The sequence below is a fragment of the Piliocolobus tephrosceles genome, chromosome 7, assembly GCF_002776525.5.
Source record: "Piliocolobus tephrosceles isolate RC106 chromosome 7, ASM277652v3, whole genome shotgun sequence".
Lineage (NCBI taxonomy): Eukaryota > Metazoa > Chordata > Mammalia > Primates > Cercopithecidae > Piliocolobus > Piliocolobus tephrosceles.
Genome location: NC_045440.1, coordinates 98605755 through 98626883, shown reverse-complemented (window position 1 = coordinate 98626883; position 21129 = coordinate 98605755). Strand labels below are relative to the sequence as shown.

The 21129-nt window shown below is 36.1% G+C and overlaps 1 protein-coding gene across 5 annotated transcripts in view; it reads left to right on the top strand.

The window, feature by feature from the left end:
- The window catches only part of LOC113224964 (vacuolar protein sorting-associated protein 13B-like), a 118204-nt gene extending 102505 nt beyond the window's left edge, over window positions 1-15699 (top strand). For 4 of the 5 annotated variants that reach the window (XM_026454968.2, XM_026454967.2, XM_026454969.2 and 1 more), the window contains exons 8-12: window positions 114-382; window positions 13202-13297; window positions 13586-13708; window positions 14163-14300; window positions 15241-15699. In XM_026454968.2, the coding sequence (XP_026310753.1) occupies window positions 114-382; window positions 13202-13297; window positions 13586-13708; window positions 14163-14300; window positions 15241-15429 (815 nt within the window). In that variant the 3' untranslated portion in view covers window positions 15430-15699. Of the gene's footprint in view, window positions 1-113; window positions 547-13201; window positions 13298-13585; window positions 13709-14162; window positions 14301-15240 lie in introns of those variants that run through there. The other variant, XM_026454971.1, reaches the window with a different exon arrangement.
- The last annotated feature ends 5430 nt before the right edge of the window (window positions 15700-21129 follow it).

The window sequence follows — 21129 nt, the reverse complement described above, 5'->3', positions numbered from 1 at the left end:
TTTATACCTTATAATAGAAGGATATGGGAGGAAAAATTGTAAAGGATGTGTATTTCTGTTTTGTTAGTTAAATCCTTTTGACGTATTTAAAGTGACGTAATTTTAATTCATAGGTTCTGAAGATGAAACAAGAATAGATATGCAATATCCTACTCAGTATAAAGGTCAAGAGTTACATTCACAGCAAGATGAGGAGCAGCCACAGGGATGGGTATCATGGGCCTGGTCGTTTGTGCCTGCAATTGTGAGTTATGACGATGGCGAGGAAGACTTTGTTGGAAATGATCCTGCATCAACCACGCATCAGCAAAAAGCACAGGCTTTGAAGGATCCTATTGTTTCTATAGGATTTTATTGCACAAAGGCAACGGTGACTTTCAAAGTAGGTCTTTTCATAGATAGTTTTTTGCCCTATTGAATCATTCACTTGGTGTACAAACATGCCTTAATATTGTCATTAAAAAAGAAAAGAACAGCAAAAATTTTCCCTTGAATTATTTTACCCATCAGGTACGGTTTCATTTCTGTGCTTGCCTTCGTAACAATATAACAATCTCTCTCTCTCTCTTTTTTTTTTTTTTTGTTGAGACAGGGTCTGGCCTAGGCTGGAGTGCAGTGGTGCAATCACAGCTCATTGCAACCTGTGCCTCTCGGGCTCAAGACATTCTCTCACCTTAGCCTCCCGAGCAGCTGGGACACTACAGGCATGTGCAACTGTGCCCAGCTAATTTTTTTTTCTTTTTAAAAATATTTTGTAGAGATGGAGTTTTGCCATGTTGCCCAGTCTGGTCTCACTCCTAGGCTCAAGAGTTTTTCCCCCTTTGGCCTCCCAATGTGCTAGGATTACAGGTGTTAGCCCACGCCCAGCCTCATAACAAATTTTTGTTTTTAAAGGATTATTTATATATAATTATCTCTTTCCTCATCTCTTTCGCTTTTCAGGACAAATTTGTTAACTAAGTCCTCTTCTAGCTATTTTTCCAGCAGTATTTAACATAATTTGACGACTTCCTCCATTAAAATAATGCATGTAAAATATCTATTCTCATCTATACATATATATAATATATACAAATATGTGTATGACCAGGTTAAAGAATAATAAAGTAAATACCCTTTTACTTGAAGAAATACAAAATTATGCCAGGCATGGTGGCTCACACCTGTAATCCCAGTACCCCTGCACCTCAGCCAAAAGAAATACAAAATTGCTAGTAGCTTTGATCCCCCATGTATTCTTCTTTGATCATATTTTACCTTCTGTTCCTCTCACATATAACCCAAACTTAATTTTTGAGTTATTTATTTCCTGGATTTTTATAATACTATTACCATGCCTGTAATATTCCCAAATAATATCTTAATTCATTCAACAAATATTTTCAATGCCAGCTGTGTCTAGGCATTGTTTTGTCTCCAGAGATACCAGAGTGAACAGATATAAATTCCTGCTTTTTCAAAGTTAAGTTGATATTATAAACAAATAACATATATATTGTGTTCATTGAATTTATGTAGAAATTATGTAGAAAAATCAAGTGGGGGCCTAGTGCGGTGGCTCACGCCTGTAATCCCAGCACTTTGGGAGGCCGAGGTGGCCAGATCACCTGAAATCTGGAATTCGAGATCAGTCGGACCAACATGGAGAAATCCCATCTCTACTAAAAAAAAATTAGCCTGTTAGCCGGGTGTGATGGCGCATGCCTGTAATCCCAGTTACTTGGGAGGCTGAGGCAGGAGAATTGCTTGAACCCAGGAGGTGGAAGTTGTGGTGAGCCAAGATCGTGCCATTGCACTCCAGCCTGGGCAACAAGAGTGAAACTCTGTCTCAAAAAAAAAAAAAAAAAAAAAAAAAAAGAAAAATCAAGTGGGAAGAGGAATAGTGAGTGCTTTCACTAGAGGGGAAATTATGCAATTTAAAATGGGATCATCAGGGAAGGCCTTATTATGAAGGGAATATTAAAGCAAAGACCTGCGAAAGAGGAAGCCTTATTGATATCTGAGAATGAACATTCCAGTAATAACAAATGTAAAGGCACCAGAGTTCAAGGAACAGCAAGGAAGCCAATAGTGTTATGAGATATTGTGAATGAATGTGGTATGAAAGATAAGAGGGGTGATGAGGTTTGGAGTGATTCCTAAGTTGTAAACTGTGTAGATCATTTTTGGGACTTTGTCTTTTATTCTGAGTGAGGTAAACAATATTTGACCAGTTTTTAGAAGAATTATATGATGATCTGGGTTATATTTTAATCTGGATCACTGTGGCTGCTGTGTTGGAAGCAAAAGTAAGGAAAAGAAATAGATAGGAATGCAATTTTCAAGCAGGAGATGGTAATGACTTGGACTAGAGTGATAGCAAGTGGAGGTGATGAAAAGTGATTGTGTTTTGAAGGTCAAATAGGCAGAATTTCCTGATAGATTTTATTATGAGACATGAATGAAAAAAAAAAAAAGATGATCCAAGGATGCTGTTGAACAACTAGAAGAGTTGAGCTCTGACATTTTGAGATGACTGGGATTAGGAGAAGACTATATTTGAGATGAAGATGAGGAATTTAGTTTGGGTAGGTTTAAGATGCCTGCTGTATATTTAAGTAGAGTAATTCAGTGGGCAGTTGGATATATGAATCTAGAATTCAGGTTAGAAATTTGCCTAGATGCATATATTTGATAGTCATGATTTTATTAAAACTGAAATTAATGTAGAACAGAAAAAAGAGGTTCTAGAGCCAAGCTCTGGGGCACTGTGATGGTAAGAAATTGGAAAGATGAGGAAGAAATAGCAAAGGAAGCTGAGAATAAGTGATCAATATTGTAGGCAGAAAACCAAGAGACTGGAAGGTAAGTGCCATAAATGTTTTAAAGAGGAGTGAATAGATTATTTGTAAGAATGAATCCTTGGATTTGACAATGTGGAAAATACTGGTGATTTTGAGCAGAGCAGTGATATGACACTGTTGGAATCTTAGTTGGAGTTGGTTAAAAGCAAATGGGAAGACTGGTAGAAATGTAAAATAGTGCATCTGCTGTGGAATATAGTTTGGTGGTTCCACAAAAAATTAAATGTAGAATTACCATATAATCTAGCCATTTTATTTCTAGGTATGTACTCAAAAGAATAAAAAACTAGTATTCAAACAAATTGATGTACATAAATATTCATAGTAACTCTCTTCAGTGATCTCCCAAAATGGAAACAATCCAAATGTTCATCAGTGGATGAATGAACAAATTATGGTATATACATACAGTGGAATAATATTCAGCCATAAAAAAAATGAAATTTTGACCGGGTGTGGTGGCTTATGCCTGTAATCCCAGCACTTCGGGAGGCTGAGGTGGGTGGATCATGAGGTCAGGAGTTCAAGACCAGCCTGGCCAACATGGTGAAACCCTGTCTCTACTAAAAATACAAAAAGCTAGGCATGGTGGTGGGTACCTGTAGTCCCAGCTATTCAGGAGGCTTGCTTGAACCTGGGAAGCAGAGTTGCAGTGGGCTGAGATCACGCCATTGCACTCCAGCCTGGGCAACAACAGTGAAACTCCATCTCAAAAAAAAAAAAAAAAAAAAAAAGAGGAATGAAGTTCTGACGCATGCTAAACATGAATGAACCTTGAAATTTCTATGCTAAGTGAAATTAGACACAAAAGGACAAAGATTGTGTGATTCCACTTAGATGATGTTCTCTAGAGAGACAGAATAGGCTATATGTATGTATGAAAGGGAGTTTATTAAGGAGATTGACTCACACGATCACAAGGTAAAGTCCCATGATAGGCATGTCTGCAAGTTGAGGAGCAAGGAAACCAGTGGTGGATCAGTCCAGGTCCCCAAACCTCAAAAGTAGGGAAGTTGACAGTGCAGCTTTCAGTGTGGGCCAAAGGCCTGAGAGCCCCTGGCAAACCACAGGTGTAAGTCCCAAAGTCTAAAAGCTGAAGAACTTGGAGTCTGATGTTCAAGGGCAGGAAGCATCCAGCACAGGAGAAAGATGAAGGCCAGAAGACTCAGCAAGTCTAGTCCTTCCACATTCATCTGCCTGCTTTATCCTAGCCATGCTTCCAGCTGGTTAGATGGTGCCCACCCAGATTGAGGGTGGGTCTGCATCTCCCAGTCCACTGACTCAAATGTTAATCTCCTTTGGCAGGACACACCCAAGAACAATACTTTGCAGCCTTCAATCCAATCAAGTTGACAATCAGTATTAACCATCACAGATGAGATATTTAGAATAGGCAAAATCACAGAAACAGTAGAATAGACATTGCTAGAGGCTGTAGGATACAGGGAAGTTGAGTTAGTGCTTAATAGGTAGAGTTTCTGCCTAGTATGATGTAAAAGCTCTGCAAACATATGGTGGGGATAGTTATGCACTATTTTGTACTAAATGCCACTGAATTGTATACTGACAAGTGGTTAAAACTACAAATTTTATTGTGTATATTTTATCATGCAAAAAGGACAGATAAAAATGCAAATGGTAGTAGAGTAATTGTTGAAGAGTACAGAAAACTCTTTCAAGATGGTTTTGTTATGAAGAGCATAGAAATGGGGAAATAGCTGGTTGGGGTTGTGGAGCTAAAGACTTTTTTTTGAAAGATGGGAGTAATTATAGCATATTTGTTTGGTGATATGAGTGATCTAATAGAGAGGAAAAAATTGATATAGTCAAGAGGGGGAGAATTGCTGGAGTAATATTCTTGAGAAGATAAGAGGGCTTGGCACCTTTTGTAGAGGTGGAAAGTCTGATGACCTCTAATGGGACAATAGGTCATTCATTCATGATAGCAGGAGAGAAAGCAATGTGATCTTGCACCCACATAAGTGGTTTGGTAGAAAAGGTGGTAGTGGTTTTTGAAAGTTCTCTTCTAATTATTTTTTTCTTTAAATAGTTCTCTTAACTCAGAGTAAACATGGGAAAGGAGGAGAAGCTTTGAGGAAGGGGAAGAAGGTGTAAAATTGTCATCTTGGGGAGGATGAGGAGTAATTGCCTTTGAATATGTATGTTCATTAGGGACACTAAGGACCTACTACACAAAAGTGATCATGAATTTGAAGATATACCAGTCGTCGTGGTTGTATATATTTTCTGGTCATATTCTGCTGCTTTAGTTAGGGTGATGGTGAAAATAATCTGGAGGACAAGATCAATGCAGAATAGAAGGTCAAAAAACTGAGAAATCAGACTTTTGGAATGATCATCTCTCTGGATATTGAAATCACCAAGAATTATGACAGTGGTAGTGTGGGACTGAATCCAAAATTAAATCTTCAGACAACTAGTAGAATGATGTGGGATTGATTTATGAGTCTAAGAAAGAAGGATGATGGGTCTTACAGTCTGTTCCATATATTTTGCTATATTTTGAAAAATGCTGATATAAATGTTCTGGTACAGTTCTTCTGACATATATATCTAGAAGAGTTTCTTTGGGATATACTTCTTTTTCTTTAACAATTTTATTGCCGGGCACAGTGGCTCACGCCTGTAATACCAGCACTTTAGGAGGTCAAAACAGGCGGATCGCTTGAGCCCAGGAGTTCCAGATCAGCCATGCCAATATGGTGAAACTGTCTGTACAGAATAATACAAAAATTAGCCAAGCAGGATGGCGTGTGCCTGTAGTGTGAGATACTTACCAGGCTGAGGTGAGAGGATCGCTTGAGCTGGAGGAGTGGAGGTTGAACTGAGCTGAGATCATGCCACTGCCACTCCATCCTGGGTGACAGAGCAAGACCTTGTCTCAAAAAAAAAAAGAAAAGAAAAGAAAAAATTATGTCTGGGTTACCAGGGACTTTTTTGTAGTCGTTTTTGGTGCTTCTCCTCTTCTGTCTGACCTTTAAATGTTGGCATATAGGGCTTGGTCTTTGGTCCTCTCATCTTTTCTGTGTACACACTCCCAAGGTGATATAACTCGATCATGATACAGATGCTAATAGACTATCAAATTTGTGTCTCCACTTTTCACTTTTCCCTGAGCTCTAGAATTCAACTGCCTATTTTATATTTCTACTTTCATATCTGGTTGATACTTAACACAAAAAGAACTCTTGATTTTTCTTTGCAGTTGTGCACCCCCCACCCCCACTATTTTACCTTTCATTATATTGCAACATTATCTACTAATTTGCTCAGGCTTAACATTTATCAGTATCTTTTCTTCTCCCACCACATCTAATCAGTCAGCATGTTCTATCAGCTGTACCTCTAGGATGCAGTCATTTCTCATTAACTTTATTGCAACTTATAGACCAGTAGTTTTCAAACTTGTTGATCTCAAGGCTCCAGGAAACCTTTGCATTCTTAAAAATTATTGAGAACTCTGAGGCGTTTTGTTTATTCAGATTACATCTACTCATATTTATGGTATTAGAAATTAAAAGAAATCTTAAAATATGTATTTATTTATTTTAAAATAAATTTATTATATGTTGATGTGAATATCATTTTATAGTAAAAGTAAAATTGCTATATTTTAAAAGGTAAGGGACATGCATTGGTTTTATTTTTGTAAATATCTTGAATGTCTGGCTTAGTAGAAGATAGCTGAATTTTCGTGTCTGCTTCAGTATTTAGTCTGTTAGGACATGTTTTAATTAATGTATATGAAGAACATCTAGCCTCACATAGATATTTATTTGGAAAGGAAGGGGTATTTTAATAGCCTTTTCAAAAATGGTGGATATTCCTTTTGATATTACACTAAAACTTATTAAGTGGTAATTTTAAAAGATTTATTGGGCTGGGCGTAATGGCTCACACCTGTAATCCCAGCACTTTGGGAGGCTGAGGTGTGCAGATCATGAGGTCAGGAGTTCGAGACCAGCCTGGCCAACATGGTGAAACCACATCTCTACTAAAAATGCAAAAATTAGCCTGGTGTGGTGGTGGATGCCTGTAATGCCAGCTACTCGGGAGGCTGAAGCAGGAGAATTGCTTGAACCCAGGAGGCGGAGGTTGCAGTGAGCCAATGTCGTGCCACTGCACTCCAGCCTGGGTGACAGAGCAAGATACTGTCTCAAAAAAAAAAAAAAAAAAAAAAAAAAAAGATTTGTTGTTTCTTCAGCACTTAGAAATTGCCTGGTATGTTTTCTACAAATATTTATTTTTTGAATTAGTATGTGCATCCATCCATTATCCATACATCTGCCCACCTTTTCATCTGCTTTTCAGTTTACAAAAATTTATGGACTAATTTTTCAGGTTTTATTTCTTCTCCAATTTCATTTTTTGTGGATTTATTCTTTCATGTCTGTATTTTTGTAAAGGAGATAAATCCATGTGAAATGACCTAAACTTTTGAAATAGTAGTATAGGTATTATTCCAGGCAACTTGTTACATTGTGGGGTTATAGCAGTGGGGAAAAAAAATGTTTCTGTTACCATGGTTTTAAATTTAGTGTAGATTTTCTTTGTATTAGTACTAAAGCTACACAATTTATAGCTACAATAGATGGCAAGTTATAAAATACTTGAAAATAGTTGGGCGCGGTGGCTCACGCCTATAATCCCAGCACTTTGGGAAGCTGAGGCGGGCGGATCATGAGGTCAAGTATTCAAGAACAGCCTGGCCAACATGGTGAAACCCTGTCTCTACTAAAAAAAAAAAAATTGCAAATAAATATTAAAGACTTTTCTGCTTAAGATAATTCAGTATTTTCTAATATGACAAAAGTTGAAAAATAGAAAATAAGTTTCAACTAAAGTTTGTGTCATAACTTGATTGATTTAATTTTTTAAAGTTTGGGCAAAAGATAATGCGTATATTAGCTGTACTATCTTAATGTCATTCTCAATTCTACTGAAAATATTATTTTTGTAATTCACTGATTTAGCATTGATTAAATTAAAGAGATAAGGATTCATCTTCAAAATTAAAACATAATAAAATAAGATATTAAAAAAAGGCAACTGTTGACAAATATTGTTGGATATATTGTCAGTTTTTTTAACATCAAAAGTCCTGACATGTAGCCTGGGCAACATAGTGAGACCCTGTCTGTACAAAAAATAAATAAATAAATTAGCAGGGCATGGTGGTGCTTGTCTATAATCCTAGCAACTTAGAAGGCTGAGGTGGGAGGATTGCTTGAGTCCAGGAGTTTGAGCTGCCATGAGCCTTGTTTGCACCACTGTACTCTAGCCTGGGTGACAGAACAAGACTTTGTCTCCTTAAAAAAAAAAAAAAAGTCTGACATTTTGTAAAAAGAAAAAAAAGATACATTTTCAGTTTGAGATGATCAGAATAAAACACTTATTTTTGTAGAAGTTTTTGAGGGAAGTCAAGGATTGCAAGTTAGGTACTGTCCTTTTTGGTGATTTTTGCCTGTTTACTTTTAAATTTGAAATTATTTTGACACATTTCTGTTAACTTGATTGTTGAGAGGAATTATATTCAACTAAATCAGTCAAAATAGGCATTTATCCAATCTGGGCAACATAGTGAGACCCCATCTTTATTAAAAAAAAATAGCCAGGTTCAGTAGTGTGCACCTGTAGTCCTAGCTACTCTGCAAACTGAAGTGGAAGGATCGCTTGAGCCCTGGAGGTTTTAGGCTGCAGTGACCCATGATCTTGCTACGGCACTGCAGCTGGAGCGACAGAGGAAGACCTTGTGTGAAAAACACAAAAGCAAACAACAACAAAACAAAATAGTCATTTGTGTATAAAACTTTTATAGACTTTTTGGGCAGTGTTTGTCAAAATCTTTTTATAATTTTAGAACATTTATGTTTCTCAAAGTTTTCTCTTAGGGAGATACCTTGATATTAAGGAGGAAAGCATTAGAATTCATTGTTCAGCTTGGATTTGAAGAATGTTTGGAATTAATTTCTGGTTCATATTTTGGTTAAGAAAACAACATCATGTTTCTACAATAGCATTTCGAACAGTTGATATCAGTCCAGCAAAAATCATGCCAAATTAAATCTAGCATTTTTCTAATAATGTTTAAAATAGTTCTTGTAATGTGCGAGTCTTTTTTTTTTCAGACAGTCTCGCACTATTGCTCAGGCTGGAGTGCAGTGGCGCAATCTCGGCTCACTGCAAGCTCTGCTTCCCGGGTTCATGCCATTCTCCTGCCTCAGCCTCCCGAGTAGCTGGTTACTACAGGCGCCCGCCACCACGCCTGGCTAATGTTTTGTTTTTTTTTTTTTAGTAGAGACGGGGTTTCACCGTGTTAGCCAGGATGATCTCATCTCCTGACCTCGTGATCCACCTGCCTCGGCCTCCCAAAGTGCTGGGATTATAGGTGTGAGCCACCACAGGAGTCCTTTTAATCAATTAATTGCTTTTTCTCTTTAATAATTGTAAACAGCTGAAGAGGGATCAATTTAAAAAAATTCAAGTTTACTTCAGTAATCATTCTAGATGACAGAATTGTACTTTAAAATAGCTACATTGTATATATAAGTACTAGAAACATCCAAGAAATAGGAGCCTACATTACATAAAAATATAAAATATAAAAAGCTTTATCATAAATAATGAGAATAATCAGTTGATACTCAATATAGAGAAGTCACTGTGCTTAACATTGTAACTTTTAGTTCAAGAACTTTTATTGGGCCTAAGTTAAATACTGATTTTTTTTAAAAAGTGAGCTTTGACTTTGCATTTAAAAGTGATGAGTATATCTGTTTCCTAAGAATGAGGGGAAGTAAATAATTGGCAAACACAGGCTGGATACGGTTTTTTAAAAGTAACCTTTTCTTTTTGGAATAATTTTGAATCACAGACAGGATGCAAAGATAGTAGAGAGTTCCCTTATAATCCTCACCCAGTTTCCCTTATTATTATGTTATCACAGCATATTTGTCAAAATTAAGAAACCGTCATTGATGCATTACTGTTAAATTTTAAACATTAATTGAATTTCATGATATCTTTTTTCTGTACCATGATTCAAACCAGGATACCATGTTGCATTTAAAATAGTACTTTTGAAAAATAATTTATTTAATTTTTGAAACATATAAATAATTTGTTGTAAGCATCTGGGGAGTAAGAATTTTTTGTTTTGTTAGTATCTAGATTAGTACAGGTGTACCTCAGAGATATTGTGGATTTGGTTCTATGCCATTGCAATAAAGCGACTATAGCAATAAAGCGAGTCACAGAAATTTTTTGTTTTGCCCAGTGCATAAAAAGTTATGTTTGCACAATACCGTAGTTTAAGTGTCCAACAATATGTCTAAAAACACTATACATACCTTAATTAAAAGTACTTTATTGTTAAAAAATGCTAACAATCATCTGCACTTTTAGCAAGTCATAACTTTTTGCTGGTGGAGGGTCTTGACTCAGTATTGATGGTTGCTGCCTGATCAGGGTGTTGGTTGCTAAAGGTTGGAGTGGCACAGGCAGTTTCTCAAAATAAGACAACAGTGAGGTGTGCCACATTAATTGACTCTTTCATGGAAGATTTCTCTGTAGCATGGGATGCTGTTTGACTGAATTTTACTCAGAGTAGGACTATTTTTGTTTGAGACAGAGTGTCTCTCTGTCACCTAGGCTGGAGTGTAGTGGTATGATTTTGGCTGACTGCAACCTCTGCCTCCCGGGTTCAAGCAATTCTTGCACCTCAGCCTCCCGAGTAGCTGGGACTACAGGCATACACCACTATGCTTGGCTAATTTTTGTATTTTCAGTAGAGATGGGGTTTTACCACATTGGCTAGGCTGGTCTCAAACTCGTGGCCTCAAGTGATCCACCTGACTTGGCCTCCCAAAGTGCTGGCATTATAGGCATGAGCCACCGTGTCTGGCCTCAGAGTAGAACCTCTGTCAAAATTGAAGTCAGTCCTTTTCAAACACTACTGCTACTTTATCGACTAAATATACAGAACATTCTAAATTCATTGTCATTTCAACAGTGTTCCCAGCATCTTCACCACGAGTAGATTCCATCTTCAAAAATCACTTTCTTTATTTATCCATAAGAAGCAAATCCTCTTCAGGCTCCACTTCTAAATCTAATTCTCTAGTAGTTACTTCCTCCACCTAAGTCTCGAACACCTCAAAGTCATCCAGGAGGGTTAAAATCAACTTCTTTCAAGCTCTTGTTAATGTGGATCGTTTGACCTCCTTCTATGAATCACGAATGTTCTTAATGGAATCTGGAATGGTGAATCCTTTCAAAAAAGTTTTTGATTTTCTTTGCCTAGGAATCACTATCTATGGTGGCTATAGCCTTACAAAATGTATTTCTTAAATAATAAGACTTGAACTTCAACGTTACTCCTAATCCATGGGTTGCAGAATGGATGTCATTTTAGCAGGCATGAAAAACAATATTCATCTCCTTGTATATCTCCATCAGAGGTGTAGGGTGACCAGGTGCATTGTCAGTGAGCAGTAATATTTTAAGAAGAGTCCTTTTTTTTTGAACAGTAGGTTTCCATAGGCTTAAAATATTTAGTAAACCATGCCATAAACAGATGTACTGTCATTCAATCATTTTTTTTTTAATTCCATTCATAGAGCGCAAGCAGAGTAGATTTAGCATGATTCTTAAGGGCCCTAGGATTTTCAGAATGGTAAATGGACTCTATCTTCAACTTACAGTTACCAGATATGTTAGCCCCTAACAAGAGCATCTACCTGTCTTTTGAAGCTTTGAAGCCAAGCACTGACTTCTCTCTAGCTCAGATCTCATCTTCTTCCAGGAGAAGGCTCTTTGGTCTATGTTGAAAATCTGTTGATTAGTGTAGCCATTTTTGTTAAATCTTAGCTAGGTCTTCTGGGTAACTGTGTGCAGCTTCTACGTCAACTCTTGCTGTTTATCTTGCACTTTTATGGTATGGAGACGTCTTCTTTCCACAAGGCTCATGAACAGACCTCTGCTACTGTCAGACTTTTCTCCTGCAGCTTTCTTATGTCTGTTAGCCTACATGGAATTTAAGAGTTAGGGCTTTGCTCTGGATTCAGCTTTGGCTTAAAGGAGTGTTGTGGCTGGTTTGATTGTCTATCCAGATCACTTAAAATTCCTCCATATCAACAGGCTGTTTTACTTCCTTATCACTTGTGTGTATGCTTTTAATTTCCTTCAAGACTTTTTCTTTTGCCTTGACTGGGCCAACTGTTTGGCTCAAGATGCCTACCTTTCGGCCTGTCTTGGCTTTAACATCCCTTCTTCACTAAGCTTAATCATTTCTAGCTTTTGATTTAAAGTGAGAGACAGGGACTCTTCCTTTCACTTAAATACTTAGACCATTGTAATATTACTAATTAGCCTAATATCAATATTGTCGTGTCTCAGGAAATAGGGAGGCTCAAGAAGGGAGAGGGGAATAGCTAGACAGTGGAGCAGTCAGAACACACACATTTATTAAGTTCTCAGTCTTAAATGGACATGTTCGTGGTGCCCCAAAATAATTCCAATAGTACCATCAAAGATCACTGATTACAGATCACCATAACAGATAATAATAATGAAAAATTTTGAATTATTGGGAGAATTACCAAAATGTGACACAGAGACACAAAGTAAGCATGTGCTATTGGGAAAATGGTGCTGACAGACTTGATTAACGCGGGGTTGCTACAGACTTTCAATTGGTAAAAATTGCAGTATCTGTGAAGTGAAATAAAGCAGAGTGCAATACAATGAGGTTTGCTCCTACTTCTTATCTAGCTGGCCTTCAAAAAGTATTTGTTGCATGATTGAATGAGTCTATGAGATTTAGTAGGAAACATATTTTGAAAAGAATATCCTTCATTCTGTTTCCTTCATAGGAACTAAAAAGAGCCTATTTTATCTTTTTGCATTTCATCACCACTTTCTTTTTTATTTCAAATAGTGAGAAGTCTTGGAAATGACTGAAACTACACATTGTTGAATGTTTTAGTGAATATAAAATGAACTGAGGTTATACTCTATGTAAATTTTTGGCAGAATACATGAATTATTTTATGAGTATGGGACTGTTATTGCACATAGCTTTCACTTTTTAAAACAATATTAAGAAGGAGTTTAAAAAGTATTTAAATTCTCTATATATGTTGAGACTAGCAGCATATTCAACCTTTATACCATGGATAATCTGTTACAGCTGTTTTTGTTGCACCTGCTTTCTTGCTTAATAATTAAATTTCCTGAATCTTAAAATTGGCCTTGTTTTAATCAATTAATCATAATAATGACACTTTATTGCTCTTTAATACTAATTTTGATTTACTTAATATTCTTATATTTCTTAGCTCACAGAAATGCAAGCTGAGAGTAGTTATTACAGTCCACAGAAAGTAAAATCTAAAGAAGTATTGTGTTGGGAACAAGAAGGAACTACAGTTGAGGTAATCTTTCAATATTGAGCCTGTAGTTTTAAATATTATGTTCTTTGTTTAATATTTTATAAGTACGTGTTTTTATCAGATGTAGTATATTTAAAAATACAAGGAAGATGTTTCTTATTTTAATAGAGTTTACTATCCCTTAGATAGTATAAATAAATAGTATAGAATAAATTTAGAAATGACGTAATTCTAAAGATGTTTAACTAATTTAGAGATTCTAAGAGGAAAGCCTCTAACATTTTTATTAAATTCAATTTCTTAGTTCTAATGTTTCCTTTCCTCTTATAGGCCCTTATGATGGGAGAACCTTTCTTTGACTGCCAGATTGGGTTTGTTGGTTGCAGAGCCATATGCCTTAAAGGAATTATGGGTATTAAAGATTTTGAAGAGAATATGAATAGAAGTGAAACTGTAAGTCCCTTACCTCCACCCTTTTTTGGATAGGATATAGGAATAATTAAGTGCTTATTGAAGTGTTTAACCATATGATATCTGTTAGACTATATATATCTCAGGCTTGAGAGAGGAGCTTTACTACTTCTCCCTGTGTTTCCCCTGCAAGAAATTATACAGCTCAGGGAAGTTTAGAAAGTTGGTAGCACCTAACACCTGGACAGTAGTTCCAACTACTTTCTAATTCATGAATGTTTCTTCTTTTTTTGTTTATGGCAGTTATTTGGAGTTTCCTTTTGGTTTGTTAAAATATTCTTAGCCAAAATAGTCAATGAAAATGGAGTAGCAGCATTCCTTATCTTTCTGTTTTAGTGATTTCTTTTGACTAGTAAATGGGCATCATAAAATCAAGGTTTTATTTTAACAGGCTAATGATTTTTCTTCCTGTTATAAATTTTGCATTTGTTTTCAGGAAGCCTGTTTCTTCATTTGTGGTGAAAATTTGAGTACTAAAGGTTTCACATACCTTACAAATTCATTGTTTGATTACCGAAGCCCAGAAAATAATGGTACTCGTGCAGAATTTATCTTGGATTCAACTCATCATAAGGTCAGAGAATATATATTTGAACCAAATTCTAGGCTATGTTTGGGTGGACACATTGTGTGAATACTTGTGATTTCTAGCTTTCTTTTCAAATAACTTCTGAATGCTAATTGTTTATTAAAACATTTAGAGTGCATTTATACAGCGTGTACAGGTAGAAATGTTTGAGGAGTGCACAGAGATCTTTACTTTTATTTAGTATGTAAACATATTTTGCTTATTTATGCCCTGCTTCAAAAATAATCATGGAAGAAACATGTTGAATTACCTCTGTTAATTTTTGTTACTTTTAATATGTGGGATTGATGGGAAGAAATGAGGAATTTACCCTTTTACTATGTATGCTTCTTAGTATTTTTTAAATGTAAGAATATATTAATATGTTTATGGAATATTAATACATTTATGAAATCAGTTAAAAATTCAGATAATTACCTGAAGATTAGTGCAATAGGATAATTTACATTTTACTCCTTTTTATCAAGATTTACTTTCATTGTTAAAATACTTAATGTTGACTTGCATAATTGACATACATTTAGAATATTTTAGTATATCTTTAGTGTTTGAATTGTTTCATGTAAGTGTATTGAAGTATTTAAGGATTCATTCTATTTGAGAGTGTACATTATTAGACAGTTTAGTGATAGTGATAAAGGTCAGGAGTGTACTATCTCGTCTATTGTAGTTATTTATTAACTAGATGTGATTAACAAAGTGGTCAAAATGTCTCATAAAATTATGGATGTCCTTTTTGTGTGGTCTGTAATAGATGTAATATTACCTTTCTTAGAAGTAAATTCTTAGAATAACCTCTGTTCTTTTGGTAATCCTTTGTGTTGTTATACATTCTATATAAGGGTATGTGTCTAACCTATCAAGCTTTAAACTCAAAAGTTTCTTTTATACAATGTTTGTTCTGTTTGCATTGCTTCGTTGACAGGAGACATACACTGAGATAGCTGGAATGCAACGGTTTGGGGCTTTTTATATGGATTACCTGTATACAATGGAGAACACTAGTGGCAAAGGTATTGGCTTCTTTCCTTTATGTTTGCCATTTCTTGAACAACTGAAACAAAGCCTTCCTCAGAATCAGTTCATCCTTGACTGGTTGTACTCTGCTACATAAGATTTACCTCTAGCGCTTTGGGGAGTGGTTTAATTTTAACGTCATGTTAGAATTGTCTTAGATTCTTGTCATTTCAAATCCGTTCTTTATATAGCTGATTGAAGATATTTTATGTAACCTATTGTTCTCATATGTACCATATATTATGATTCTGATACATCAAATATTATATTACATTACATTTTTAAAAAGAATAAACCTTTTCTATTCTAAATACATTTTGAAGGTGGTACTAATTTTTAATTAAAAAGAATGTGTTGTATCAATCAGAAAAATAGAAAATCTTCCAGAGACTTTAGATGCATAGATTGTGTTATTTTATTATGTATCTTATTATTGTTTTATTTTATATTTTTTGGAAATAAATGACATTTAAAAAATTTCAACTTTTTTTTTTACTTCTATATCAATATATAATGTTGTACTTACTTTTCAGTCTTTTTTATGTTGAAAAGTTAGTGAAGATAGGTTCACTTATTTTTGGTGAATTTTTCATGTTTTTAAAAAATGATTTCAGTATATTAGGTGATACGTTAGGTACAGATGAATACAATGAAAACCAAAACATTTCCTAAGGAACCAATGAACTAGGCATTTAAGTAAATGATTATAATTTAGCATGCTAAGAAGACTAATATAGAATACTAGTAGAAGTGTGGGTAAACAAAAAATGACAGCTTTTGCTTGAGAGGTTGAAACTTCTCAGAGTTGATCTTAAAGTAAATTTGTTTTTGATGAAGAAAGAAGGAAAGAGCAGTAATTTTCTGGCTTCTGCTTTTGGAATGGTTTCTAAATGTTGATGGTTTCATTAGTCAATCCTTAATTTCTTTCCCTAAACTTTTTCCCAAGGTAATTTCATTCTTTTCCATGGATTTAAGTACTTTCCATATGTTGTTGATACCCAGATTTGCATTTTCTAGTCCAAACTTCTCTAAGATTCAGAATTAAATATCCAATGCATACTTGACGTTTTTACCTCTGTGTCTGTCTCAGGTATCTCAAAACTGATTTTGTCCAAAATTGAGTTACTGATAAATATTCCTATGGCCACTTACTACCTCTGCTTCTCTATTTTTAGGCCTCTCTTCTTGGAAAATTGTACTATCATCTTCTTGTTGCTCAAGCCAGAAACCTGGGAGTCATCATGACACACTTTTTCCTTTGCTCCTAGCCATCTGGTCCACAGATGATAACAGTGGTATCACTGTTACCATACGGACTAGCATCTAGTTCATAGGTACCATCATCTCTAGGTTCTAATAGCTTTTTTTTTTTTGACAGAGCTTTGCTCTGTTGCTCAGAGTGCAGTGGCATAATCTCGGCTCACTGCAACCTCTGCCTCCTGGGTTCAAGCGATTCTCATGCTTCAGCCTCCTAAGTGGCTGGGACTACAGGCATGCACTGCCATGCCTGGCTAATTTTGTATTTTTAGTTGAGATGGGGTTTTGCCATCTTGGCCAGGCTGGACTTGAACTCCTAATCTCAAGTGATCCGTCCACCTTGGCTTCCCAAAGTGCTGGGATTACAGGCGTGAGCCACCGTACCCAGTTAGGTTCTAAAGCTTTCTTACTGGTCTTCCTGCTTTCGCTGTAGTCCTATAGTTTCTACTGCAATCACAGGATTTAATTCTCTGCTGATAATTTTCATGGGCCTGACATTGGTTTATTTAAAAACGAAATTGAAATAGTTTACTAGATTCTGGTCTTGAGTTACTTGGTGGATAGTGATAACTATTAAGAAAGCTAGATAAGAAAGGAAAATTTTTGGAGGAAAAGATGAGTTTTGAGATAACTGTGGGCATTGAAGTGTGAATATTCCTTAGCTAATTATATATATGAAAGTGCAACTCAGAAGTCTTATGTTCTAATAGTGTTGCAAATTATTATCGTGTTATAGTTGCCACTTGGAAGCTGGTAGGTTTCCTCTTGTTCAATATAATGTCTTATGCATGTGCTGTAGATTCCATATCTTGTGAGGAGCTGGAATATCTAGTAGTCACCTTTCAAGCAAAGGAAACCTAGCACAGAATATCTTTATTTGTATATATGCCTCTACTGCAGTTTTTAAAAGATAGAAACATGATTTATGTTCGTTAGATTGTTTATATATTACTTCTGAGAAGCCAGTAGTTTGTTAACTTTGGAGTTTTTCATATTTTTCACTTCCGTGAATAGTATACAGTGTTACAGATATCTTAGTCCTTAACTTTTAAAACAAAACATTGGAATATTACACATGTCCAGAACAGCAAAGAATTTAAAACTGAACACCTGTGTATTCTCCATGCACACCAAGAAATAGGACATTGTTAGTATCCAGTAAGCCTCCTATGTGTTTCTTTTCTACCACACTCTTCCTCCTTTACTGGAGGAGACTGCTGTTTTGAGATTCGTGAGAACCACTGTCTTGCTTTTGATTTGCCACTTATGCATCTACTTTCTTAGTTGTGCAAGCTGATTTTTTTTGGGGGGGAGAGGGTGGAAATAATAAAATAATAAAATTCCACTGTTAATTTGTGAATGTCAAATATACTTTAAAATATGTTAATTCATTCAAATAATTGTTAATTTATTGCTTGCTTTTTAGGTAGCTGTGTTTATATGTTTATGTTTCTCATTATGAATCCATCTTTACTTATAGGATGATGATGATCATGGTGATAATAATAGCTAATTTTTATTGATTTTAAATGTAAGACTCTGTTCTAAGTGTTTTACATGTATTAGCTTATTTAATTCTCATATCCCTATAAGGTAGGTAAAATCATCCCCATTTAAAGATGAGGAAATAGCAAACTCAATACAGGTAAAGTAACAAGGACCAAGGTCATGCATAGTATGTGGGATTTGAACCCAACCTATCCAGCTCTAGAGCCTACATTCATAACTACTCTGTTGATATTTCTTCCTTCCTTCCTTCTTTTCTTTTCTTTTCTTTTCTTTTCTTTTCTTTTCTTTTTTTTCTTTCTTTTCCTTTCTTTTCTTTCTGACCGAGTCTTGCTCTGTTGCCCAGGCTGGAGTGCAGTGGTGCAATCTCTGCTCACTGCAAGCTCTGCCTCCCAGGTTCATGCCATTCTTCTGCCTCAGCCTCCCAAGTAGCTGGGATTACAGGCACCCCCTACCATACCCGGCTAACTTTTTGTATTTTTAGTAGAGGTGGGGTTTCTCCATGTTAGCCAGGATGATCTCCATCTCCTGACCTCGTGATCTGCCCGCTTTGGCCTCCCAAAGTGCTGGGATTACAGGCGTGAGCCACTGTGCCCAGCCTTCTGTTGATATTTATTTCTTTCTTGGCTTACCTGAAACAAGAAATTCGTAGAATTTTAAGTATTAATGAACTAGGAAAAGCAGTGAGTTCCTATAAGAGGATACTTGTAAATACTTAAAAAAAAAAAAACTTTATAGATAAATTCTTGTTTTTTTGTGACTTTTTTTTTTGTTTCCATAGTCTACATTATCAAAAAGTGCCCTAAATTTTATCTAAGTAAATATCTAAACACATACTGAGTCAATATTTTTACAAAGTTTGTAGTGAATCTTGATAGTTTGAAGGTGGATTTGATTTTGTATATTTTAAGTAAGTTCATGATAGTATACTAATTAATGTAAGAAACTAGTCCAGGCACAGTGGCTCACACCTGCAATCCCAGCACTTTGAGAGGCTGAGGTGGGCAGACCATGAGGTCAGTAGTTCGAGACCAGCTTGGACAACATCGTGAAACCCCTTCTCTACTAAAAATACAAAAATTAGTTGGGGATGGTGGCAGGCGCTTGTAATCCCAGCTACTTGGGAGGCTGAGGCAAGAGAATCACTTGAAACTGGAAAGTGGAGGTTGCAGTGAGCTGAGATCATACCACTGCACTCCAGCCTGGGCAACAAGAGTGAAACTCCGTCTCAAATAAAAAAAAAAGAAAGAAAGAAAAGAAACTAGTAAATATAGTAATAAAGGAAGCTTATATTATTTATTTTTCTTGTAATAAATGATATAATAGTACCTTGTTCACATTATACTATGGCGTATAAATAAAAATTAAGTTTCCTGTGCTACTATTTCATATTGATGATAAGCTGCTGCTGCTGCTTCTCTTCTTCTCCTCCTCCTCCTCCTCCTTCTTTCTTCTTGCTGCTGCTGCTGCTTCCTCCCCTTTCTCGCCTTCCTCCCCTTCCCCCTTCCTCCCACTCCTTCTCCTCTTCCTCCTCTTCCTCCTCCTCCTCCTCCTTCTTCTCTGTGAGTATACTTTATGTAGTCATTTTTGTTTACAACTGAAACTCTGGAAAAACCAACATCTTTTCCCCATGGGCTTCTTATAGACACCAGTAAAAGTTTGAACCTTGTGTTCCACAAGATAAGCATCGTCTGACAATAATTTTACTTTTTTTATGGCACTTGAAAGCAAGTGATTTTTTTTTTTTCATTATACTTTTAAGTTCTAGGGTACATGTGCATAACGTGCAGGTTTGTTACATATGTATACTTGTGCCATGTTGGTGTGCAACACCCATCAACTCGTCAGCACCCATCAACTCGTCATTTACATGAGGTATAACTCCCATTGCAGTCCCTCTCCTCTCCCCCCTCCCTGTGATAGGCCCCGGTGTGTGATGTTCCCCTTCCTGAGTCCAAGTGATCTCATTGTTCAGTTCCCACCTATGAGTGAGAACATGCGGTGTTTGGTTTTCTCTTCTTGTGATAGTTTGCTGAGAATGATGGTTTCCAGCTGCATCCATGTCCCTACAAAGGACTCAAATTCATCTTTTTTATGGCTGCATAGTATTCCATGGTGTATATGTGCCACATTTTCTTAATCCAGTCTGTCACTGATGGACATTTGGGTTGATTCCAAGTCTTTGCTATTGTGAATAGTGCTGCAATAAACATACGTGTGCATGTGTCTTTATAGCAGCATGATTTATAATCCTTTGGGTATATACCCAATAATGGGATGGCTGGGTCGTATGGTACTTCTAGTTCTAGATCCTTGAGGAATCGCCATACTGTTTTCCATAATGGTTGAACTAGTTTACAATCCCACCAACAGTGTAAAAGTGTTCCTATTTCTCCACATCCTCTCCAGCACCTGTTGTTGCCTGACTTTTTAATGACTGCCATTCTAACTGGTGTGAGATGGTATCTCATTGTGGTTTTGATTTGCATTTCTCTGATGGCCAGTGATGATGAGCATTTTTTCATGTGTCTGTTGGCTGTATGAATGTCTTCTTTTGAGAAATGTCTGTTCATATCCTTTCCCCACTTTTTGATGGGGTTGTTTGTTTTTTTCTTGTATATTTGTTTGAGTTCTTTGTAAGTTCTGGATATCAGCCCTTTGTCTGATGAGTAGATTGCAAAAATGTTCTCCCATTCTGTAGGTTGCCTGTTCACTCTGATGGTAGTTTCTTTTGCTATGCAGAAGCTCTTTAGTTTAATGAGATCCCATTTGTCAATTTTGGCTTTTGTTGCCATTGCTTTCGGTGTTTTAGACATGAAGTCCTTGCCCATGCCTATGTCCTGAATGGTATTACCTAGGTTTTCTTCTAGGGTTTTTATGGTATTAGGTCTAACATTTAAGTCTCTAAACTGTCTTGAATTAATTTTCGTATAAGGAGTAAGGAAAGGATCCAGTTTCAGCTTTCTACTTATGGCTAGCCAATTTTCCCAGCACCATTTATTAAATAGGGAATCCTTTCCCCATTTCTTGTTTT